This window comes from Nilaparvata lugens, chromosome 4, assembly GCF_014356525.2.
Source record: "Nilaparvata lugens isolate BPH chromosome 4, ASM1435652v1, whole genome shotgun sequence".
Lineage (NCBI taxonomy): Eukaryota > Metazoa > Arthropoda > Insecta > Hemiptera > Delphacidae > Nilaparvata > Nilaparvata lugens.
In genome coordinates this window covers 55,716,783-55,726,552 of record NC_052507.1, presented here as the reverse complement: position 1 = coordinate 55,726,552, position 9,770 = coordinate 55,716,783, and the positions used below count along the sequence as shown (strand labels likewise).

Sequence of the window (9,770 nt, the reverse complement as noted above, 5' to 3'; positions counted from 1 at the left end):
AAATGCCTCACGTTGGGCCGGCAAATCATGTGGTGCGTTTTTTAACGGCTTCACACATGTAGGGTGAATCTTGTACTGAATCAATGGTGTAGGGGCTATAAATTTTGCAATTGCGTGTGTGGACGCTGAGTGTACACCAGACTGATTGATTCACTACAAGATTCAATACAATTGTCGGAATCGCGGGAGGCCTAAACGCTCGCTCACCCTTGATTCTTCTAATGACAGATTGTATAATGATGAAATTTTTATAAGTAGTGTAGCGGACGCTAAACACTGAATACGGATACCTTAAAATTATTACCTGTGAAGAATGAGCATACAAAATCATACAGGTCGAGCAAAAATCCCAATGTAGATAATTTACGGGACTGCGTCTCTAATAAGTTCTGAAGGATTAAAATACGGTATTTGGACCAAATATCGTTCAGAATATACTTCGAGAACAGAGTCTTGTCGGGTTTTAAGCTCTATTGTAGGAATTTATATGATCTCTGGCTGCATCTGCTGTACTATTGATGTGTTCGCTCCTAAGTCGAGGTCGGTAACAGATAAAAGCTGATATATGAGCAGGTAAGGATAAAGAATAAATATCTCGATCTGACCCCACTCGCTACATCCACTTAGACCTGTTCCAATATCCAGCTTAATTCAATTATTTCAATGATCGTATTCGATCGGTTCTTGATGATATAGAATGTATCAGACACAATAATTGACAGGCTTAAGAAATAATCGAACTCAGAAAACGAATTAACAAAACTGGAATATATTATAATAAAATATATGATCTCACAGTGCAGATTCAGAATATAATTTACAGATTGAAAGTAATTTAACATTAACAAAATGATTAGCAAATTTCTTGTACTTGCATGATACCATGCGTGATTCAACAGAATTTTACAATTGATAAAATTGAACAGTTTTGAAAAAATAGTGAAAAAATGAATTATAAAATATTTTTAAAATGCTCGGGGTCGTGGTTCTGGCAGCGGAGGATAGCTAATCAAACTACAAATTCTTAGAAATTCTATATGGATAAATTCTAGGCTCTTAAATGCTAAAGCGCTTGTCGGCGTGGCCAATAATTTAACGAAGAAAATTTTATGTTTTTCTGCACTGAAATATTTTCGAAGCGTAGATTGGGGCCCCTTTAAACTTATAACTCACGTGAAATTCCTTGGCGGTCGTGGTTTTCTTCTTTAGATCAAAATCGTTTGATCGGCAGCAGGTCCAGGCTTCGATTTCAGCACGTGGGGAATTTTAATTTAATATTTCCTTCACCAAATTAATTAAGGGATGATTTAACTTTAAACTTTTAAATTTATCGATTGATGGAAATAAATTTACAAATAACAGATATATTGGCCTAAAATACTGGCTCACAAATAAAACATATAAAATCGAACAAGAATTTTTTACGAATAGGTCTTGGTAACTATAAAGAGATCTGAACGGTGAGGATTTCAAAAGGGAAGTGCTGTCTTTTTCTCTAAGCTTCTTGGCTAGACCTTTCTTCTGAGAATCTCGATGTAATAATTTGCATGAAAATTTGCCATTGGTAGAATGATTGTGACGTAGACATGACGTCAGTGGCAAGCAAGAGAATATAATTCCTTTAATTACAATAATAATTCAATTTATGTAATTCTTAAAACTGCTTAATCTTCTAGACATAGTTCCTCTCATACAATGTACATGTGCTAGTGTATATGATAAGGCGGGTTTGTTGTCTGATAGTAGATTAACATGTGTTGCTTTCAAACGATCACCTTTTTGGTGCTATTTTTATGCACTATGATTGGCTTAGGCTTGCCAAAGAGATTTAATTACCATGTGGTTCAGTTGAAGTAACCATTAATAAATTAATAATCTTATACAATTTTTATTATGTCTGAGACTGTTATAATTAATTTCTGCAGTTTTACCAATAATATAATTTCATGCTATGACCTAGTTAGTTACAATAAGACTTGACATATAATATAATTTCTTAAGTAATAAATAATTTCAACGATAATACATACATTTTATTTTTTTATTCGAAATTCTTGGTCCTTTATTGATAGTTTTATAATTTTTAGGAATGATATTATACCTTGCATGAAACCAGCATGACATTTGACAATACTTTGAATCAGTCAGCTGCGTTCGAACTGTTTTAAAAACATCTGATCGATAGTAAACAAAGTGTAACCTCAAAATCAATGAGCAATTCATAAATAATTCGTACAGTTACTGATAAGTAAGCTTTATCGCTCGGTCGCTAACTATTCCTTTAGCAAATTCTTTCATTTTAAAAGGTAATCACAATTTTTCTCTCTTCTCATGAGATCTATTTGAAAGATTCATCACACAAAAGCCCCCAGGATATTTTAAATAGGTAATTGGGAGACGAGTCGAAACAATGACTATTTGAAAAATCTGATATTGTGATGAATACACTATTTCATCTCCTTACTTCTACGAAAACTCAACACTTAACACTAAAAACGATATATCGTGCACTTTTGGCTACGAGAAAATAAATAATTGATTGTTCCTTCCATTGGATACAATCGAAATACAATAATTAATGAGGTCTCTTTGGATCCTTCATTAAAACAACTCCACAACTTCCATTCACGGGTGGCTTATGAGCAGACCCATAACTATAACAAATATACAAAATTTCACATATTATCCTCTTAAGATTCAAACAGTATTTGCAACAAATATAGATTTTCATCATTTTTCATGGTTATTACAGGTTTCAACTCTTTGTTCTGGCTTTTACATAAATTGGGTGAGAGTGTGATTTAACTTCGGTGACTTGACAATTGTCTACCGTTTGACTCGAGCAATTCCTTTTTTACGCTTAGTACGTTGTGTACAAACAGGGTTACACTTGAAGTGATTTTTTGATTTTTATCAATGCTGGTTACAAATATTATGCTTTCAAGATTATATTTATCAATTTGAATTACAATTCATGATCTTTTGATGCAACAATAATAAATTTTCACATTTGAAGGTAAGAATTTCATTTTCTTTTAAGCTTTTTAGAGATACATTTATATAACATAGAACATGCACATTTCGTGCAATTTAACATAAATATATATTTTTGGTTGCGTTTTTTACTTATAATTTCACATTAAATAATAGGTTACATTAATTAATAACGATATTGCTTCGATTCCATTAAAATTGACTCTATGATCTCGCACACATTGATTGGTGTGACGAAGAATATTATCGAACAGGCTTTGACTCCGAATAGATTTTTCTATCGATTCTGTATTTCGAGGTTAGATTTACACATTTTTTCAAATAAACTTTGTTTATTTTCTTTCCTCCTATTCACTACTAACTTCATGTTATTTCTAATTTTTAATTATTTTCTGTGGATAATATAATTCTTGTTTCTGTTTTTCAGTTGTGCAGATGATACCAGGCGATTGTTTCGGTGATGACTCTGACACGAGGTGGATGGCTTGATCAGGTTGGTAAATTTTTAGGGTTGTTTTCAGTTTTATTTTCTTGACTTAAAGTTGATTTCAATTTCTTCTTTTGAAGTGAATTGTTGTTTATTAGATGGGTTGAAATTGTTTATTGGTTAGGCTCTTCTGTAGGGTTTTACATTAATTACGTTTTCCCACCAGTGATTATTGGCGTTCTCGGAATCCTGAATCTTGACGGTGTTGTGTTGTGAAACGTCGGTCACTCGATGTGGTCCTGTGTAAAGATGGAAGAATTTTTTGGTTAACTTGCCTAGGGCATCTGAAGATTTATGTGCTTTTACCAATACTTCATCTCCGACTTCATATTTGAATTTCTTTGTAGCCTTATCATGGTATTTTTTCCTTTGTTGTGCGGATTTGTCTAACCTATTTCGAACCAATTGGTATAGGTTTGGGTTAGGTTTATCATGATTTGGAAACTTGATTAAGCTCTGAATAAATGATTCGTTTCTTGTGCCAAATATAATTTCGTGGGGAGTGTACCCGGTACTGTCACTTACACAGTTATTAATGCAGTGTTCTAGGAACGGTACATATTTGACCCATTGTTGATGACGGTGACTGCTATATGCCCTCATAAATCTTGAAATCTCTTTCATTCTTCTTTCCACTGGGTTTGCGCTGGGAGTGTATGCCGAGACTCTTGATGTTTTAATACCGGCTTGCTCTAAAACTTGTTTCCACTTGGCACTGCAAAAATAGGTTGCGTTGTCTGACAATATGCGCTGTGATTTACCAACTTCATTGGTCCATCTTTCGGTGATGCATCTGGCTAGTTTTTACCAGTGATTTTACCAATAGGGAAGAACATTGTATACTTTGAGAACAAGCAGGTTAAGACAAAAATGAAGCATTTTTGGTGCATAGACTGAGGTAGTGGCCCATAGATGTCAGCCGATATTAATTCAAGTGGTTGGGAGGGCAAGATAGGTATCATTTCTCCTGCTATGTGAAAACGGTTATGCTTTGTTTTTTGACAGATGTCGCAGGCTCTTATTAACTGTGTAACCTTTTTGTTCAACCCTTTGAAGTAACAACACGTTTTCAGGGCATGTATTGTTTTCTTTATACCAAAGTGACCAATTCGTTCATGTGTTTCCAAAATTACGTCCTTTTCCAGGGTGTGTGGTATGACAAGATGCCAAAAATCAGAGTTTTTATTAGCCTTATAAAATAAATGGTCGTTGAAGACAGTGTAGCGTTGTAGATACTGGTGCTCTTCTACTGGAGGGTTGGATAATTTGCGAACGAGATCTGTGATTTTGTTGTCCATTGATTGTGCGCTTTTAAATTTTTCAGATGTGAGGAGTTCGGTGTGCAGGAGCGGCGATATATTGAAGGGTAACGGCACTGGTTGATCTTCGGCTACATAGCATTGGAATGTCGTTTCATTGGCATAGGTGTCACTTCCTTCTCTGGACAAGAAATCAGCAGTTTGATTTCGTTTACCTGGCAGGTGAGTGAGTTCTAGATCAAATTCTTGCAACAACAGAAACCATCTAGACAGTCGGTTGTTGGTTAACTTGGCTGTTTTGAAGAAAGTCAGGGCCTTATGGTCGGTGTTAACAAAAATCTTTTGGCCTAACAACAACGTTCTATATTTCTTGCATACTTCGACAATGCTTAGTAGTTCTTTTTCCGTGACTGTGTACTTCTTCTGGGCTGCATTCATAGTTTTGCTAAAAAATGCTATGACTCCTTTTTCTCCTTTCTCATCATATTGAAAAATTTCCGCACCTAAGGCGTAATCCGATGCGTCAACATTTATATGAAAAGGTTGGTTGAGATTTGGATGGTTCAATATAACAGCTTTCAAAAAAGCCTCCTTCAACTGGTTGAAAATCTCATCTTCCTTGAGCCCCCATGTCCATGGTTCAGAGGATGATAAAACATGACTCAGTTGTGCCGTATAATGAGACATCTGTTTGTTAAAGCGACGATAGAATTGTAGGAAACCAATAAAACGTTGAAGCTGTTTACGACTTGATGGAGATGGAAAGTTTTTTATAGCTGCTAATTTGTCAATGTCCTGCATGATACCTTTATCAGTTATGATGTGCCCGAGGTATTTGACTTTCTTGGCAAAAAATTCACATTTTGATAATTTTAATTTCATACCACATTTTATTAGTCTACCGAATACTACATCAAGGTGTTGAATATGCTCTGCCACACTCTGTGATGAAATAATTGCATCATCAACGTAAAGAGCACAAAAATCTGAAATGTCTTCACCAATTGATTGTCTTAGGCAGCATATAAATATAGCCATTGCATTTCTGATCCCAAAGGCAAGTCGGGTAAACCTGAGATTTCGGCCGTTGAAGAGGAAGGACAGGTAATCCCGAGACTCTTCTGCCACTTGTACCTGCCAGTATCCGGCGCTGAGGTCGACGGTGGAGTATATGGTCCTGCCATGGAACGTCTGCAACACCTGATCGATCTGGGCGGGAGCTTCACGGTCGTCGTCGAGAATCATGTTCAGCTGGCGGGTGTCGAGACAGAGTCGGGTGGAGCCGTCCTTCTTCGAAACGCAGGTAATAGGCAAACTATAATGCGATGTGGATGGTTCGATAATGCCTAGTCTTTCCATCCTATCTATTTCGGCAGCTGCTGCTTGACGGTGCGCAAAAGGGATGGAATAAGATTTTCTATAATACGACTCATGTGGTTTGACCTCCAATTTGCACTGAAAATGATTTGCCAATCCCGGCTGTTCTGAAAATACTGCACGGTTTTTCATGAACATTTCTTTCATGGATTGTTTGATTGCGAGCCCCCATTCAGAATTGTTATCAATCTCATTCAGTAACTTTTCCATCAGAATGTCAGTATCATCTGGTGTTTCATTTTCCAAGCTGTAGTCATCCACTGAATCATGACTCATCATCTCACTCTCTTCACTTTCTCTGTATTGCACCTTGTATTCTCTTTCAGGAATATAGTCTTCAATCATGTGATATCTCACTACTTTTACATCTCCCGCATTGGCCTTTAATACTATCTGAGTATTGATACTAGTCCGGTTGCTATTGTCGATTAATTGCAGTTCGAGATTTTTGAAATTCATGTTTGAGTTATAATGGGCTAAGAAATCAGCACCAATAATAATGTGTGGTCCATTTGCAGGCAATACCAGGAAGGAGTATGGGAAGCACTTTCCTTCGACTTGGATCTCCAGGAGGCATTGTTTAGATATTCGGAGGCGACGTCCTGGTGTGACACCTGATAGGTAGGTTGAGGTTAATGGTAATGTGGCTATTTCTGTTATGTTTTTCAGGCGGGAATATGAGTCATTCTGGATTAGACTGACTTGTGATCCAGTATCTATGAGGGCTTTGAATTGTAGGCTGGCTATTTGTATGGTTATATAGGTTTGAAAATGTTCATGTATTTCTTGAATGCTGGAGTTTTCTTCTTCTAGCAAGGTTTCTCTGATGTTATTATATAGCGCGGTAAGACATGTAGATTCTTTTCCTGTATCTGGATCGGTAAGGTTGTCTAGATTTTCCATTTTATTCGTTTTTGTAGGTTGGGTAGGCTTGAATCGTATAGAGCGGCAACGACGGTAGATTCCTCTGAGTTTCAGTTTCTTGCCTTGGACTATTTTGACTGGCGGGAGTGGCGGATCAGTATTTTTAATTGGCGGTTGTTCTACTGCTAATTGATTATCATTTCTCTCCGTGCGTAGACAGGTGATGGGCGACTGTGGCGGGTGATTTCCATATAGTCAGGTTTTCTGCGGCGTTGAGGACCCTTGTGTTTTCTCGGCCATATCCGATTTTCTTCCATGGTTCTCGTTGGGCGTCGTTTGATGCTGATTTGCGTTCGCATTTCCCATCCGGTTATAGTTGTTGTTCCTGCTATGCGCGGCGTTGTTGGAGTATTGGTTACGGTGTTGGTTTATGCGGTCTCGTCCGTCATGATAGTATGCGTTTCTCCGGTTTGTATCAAACTGCTGGTTGTGGTTCTGGAAATTCCTCCTATTTTCTGGTTGGTTTTCTTTATTTAGTCGCTGTTGAAAATTCGTGTTGCGGTCCTGGTTATTTGCAGAATTAAAGGGACGACGGGCGTTAGAAAAGGGAGAAGTATTTTGTTGGGGTGGGGGATCTTGATGCAGATGCTCTTGTCGCACAATGAAGTTGTAATCATCGCGATGTACTGCTTGGATTTCATGGAGATGATTTTCCAGTTCTTTGATGGTCTTAACATGACTAGTCGCTAGTGCCATCTGTACTGGGTAAGGCAGCTTCCGAATAATAATCTGAGTAAGTGCTAACTCGGTGAAAGGTGTATCCAGTTGTGAATTTTGGTATCTGATGTTTGATACGAAGGCGGTGCAGGTCTGGCCACTTCGAGGTGAATATTTGCAGGATACAATATCAGATAGTATGACTCGCTGTCGATCTTGTCCCCAATATTGTTCCAGGAAGGCATCTATGAATTCGGATAAGCTATTAAATTCGGCGGCGCGTCCGTGAAGGAAAAGTAAGGGTTCTCCGGACAACAGAGTGAATAATTTGAATTTCCATATGGGCCAGGGTGTGGGGGTAAGTTCTTGAACAGATCTCAGTTGTTCGACGAAGGGTTTTGGGGGCATAGACGCTGAGGTGTCATCAAAATGTCCTAGGTTTTGAAAAATTGTGGTGGTGTTGTACGACTCTGAGGGCGATGACAGTTCTAGGTTGGCCCGAGAGTGACTTATGCGGGTTTCCATCTGAGTGATTTGGGTATCCGTCTGCTCAAATCTTTTCCGGACCTCGGCATCAACACTCTTCCTTTGCTCGGCGGCAGTATCACATCGTCTATGCAGGTCGCTGTATTGTATAGTCAAGCTGTCCACCTGAGAGCTGATAGTAGTTTGCTTTTCACTCAGGGTGCTAACATGGCTCTTCAAGTTTGTTATATTGGTCGCAAGTGGTTCGAGTTGCCCCTCGACTCGCTGGATAATATCTTCATGTTCCTTTTGGCATGCGGAGATGTGTTCATTGACTTTGGCCTGCACGCTCTGCGTTATCTGCTCTCCTGCTTTGGTGCAATGCTGTTTGGCTTGATCAACTACTTTCTCTTTCAGAGTATCCATCTCTACGCGTATGTGTTCTTTTAAGGTGACCTCGACGTTGATTACCTTTGTATGCATATCTTGTGATATCTGATCCAATCGGTTATTTGTTTCTACAATGGATTTATCCAGACGCTCAGTTAATTTTTTGATGGTTTTATCTGTGTCACGGAATGCTCCATCCATCCGCTGACTCAACTTCTCCAAACCCTGTTCATTTACCTTCTTTGCTTCTTGAACTTCCTTTTTTAACTCTTCCTTTGCTTGTTTGTTATCTTCCTTTAATTGTTTGTTGTCTTCCTTTAATTCTTCCTTTGTTTGGTCGCTTTTTTCATTTAAGTTGTTTATTGCTTCCTTTGTTTGTTCGCTTTTTTCATTTAAGTTGTTTATTGCTTCCTTTGTTTGTTCGCTTTTTTCATTTAAGTTGTTTATTGCTTCCTTTGTTTGTTTGTTGTCTTCTTTTAATTCTTCTTTTGTTTGGTCATTTTTTTATTTAAATCGTCCATCATCTGGTTTATCGCTTTCAGGAGGGTGTCCGTATCCGTGCGGGAGCGGGCGTACATCTAACGGTCATCTGCTGTTTTTCATCCGAGCAACGGTGCGAGAATGGGAGTTCCTGTTTCTGGGTGATAATCGACATATTGATAATCATGTTTCAATCCAAAGTTATTCAACTAGAGTTATTAAGTAATTATGACAGCCACCACATGACACTCATGTGTGGTAATAATTATTAACTAATTTATGACCAAGAGTGTTTGGTGGTCCACACCTCCCACCGCCATGCACTTCAATTTTGGATGTACGATAAAAACTCGAACGAACTTTTATCGTACGTGCAAATCGATGTGTATGAAGACGCCGCCTTGGTCACATGTGCCACTGCCTTCAGGCCCTAGACGGCTGTCTCGTATAGATTGAACCAGAGTTTCACTTTTTGTGTAATTGAGAAGTTTGAGAGTGTGGTAATGATTTTCATATTGAATGAAAAAGACTAAGAAATTGTCAAAAACAACACATAAACCATTGTTTATCAAGATTGACAATGGTGTAATAACCGAAACCGGTCTTTCTAAGTATCAATAATATGTGGTTTTTGACAATTTCTTAGTCTTTTTCATTCAATATGACCAGAGTTTTTATTAGTGTATATTACATATATACGGATTGTTCATAATTCACATTAATACAATTATTTATAA

The 9,770-nt window shown here is 37.7% G+C and overlaps 1 protein-coding gene across 1 annotated transcript; it reads left to right on the top strand.

The window, feature by feature from the left end:
* Positions 1-3,423: 3,423 nt before the first annotated feature.
* On the top strand, positions 3,424-9,190 carry LOC120350866. The gene is made up of 5 exons (XM_039425916.1): positions 3,424-3,487; positions 4,806-4,962; positions 5,798-6,043; positions 6,636-6,738; positions 9,096-9,190. Exons 2-5 carry the CDS (start codon positions 4,887-4,889, stop codon positions 9,133-9,135), a joined length of 465 nt encoding a protein of 154 aa, XP_039281850.1. The 5' UTR covers positions 3,424-3,487; positions 4,806-4,886; the 3' UTR covers positions 9,136-9,190.
* Positions 9,191-9,770: the final 580 nt, after the last annotated feature.

What these genes read in the sequence shown, in the direction of transcription:
- LOC120350866 (XM_039425916.1), top strand. Translation starts at nt 4,887, where the DNA reads ATGTCGTTTCATTGGCATAGGTGTCACTTCCTTCTCTGGACAAGAAAT. An exon ending in CGTCCTTCTTCGAAACGCAG is followed by an intron (nt 6,044 to 6,635) that starts GTAATAGGCAAA and finishes GTCCATTTGCAG; the next exon opens with GCAATACCAGGAAGGAGTAT. An exon ending in CCTGGTGTGACACCTGATAG is followed by an intron (nt 6,739 to 9,095) that starts GTAGGTTGAGGT and finishes TATCGCTTTCAG; the next exon opens with GAGGGTGTCCGTATCCGTGC.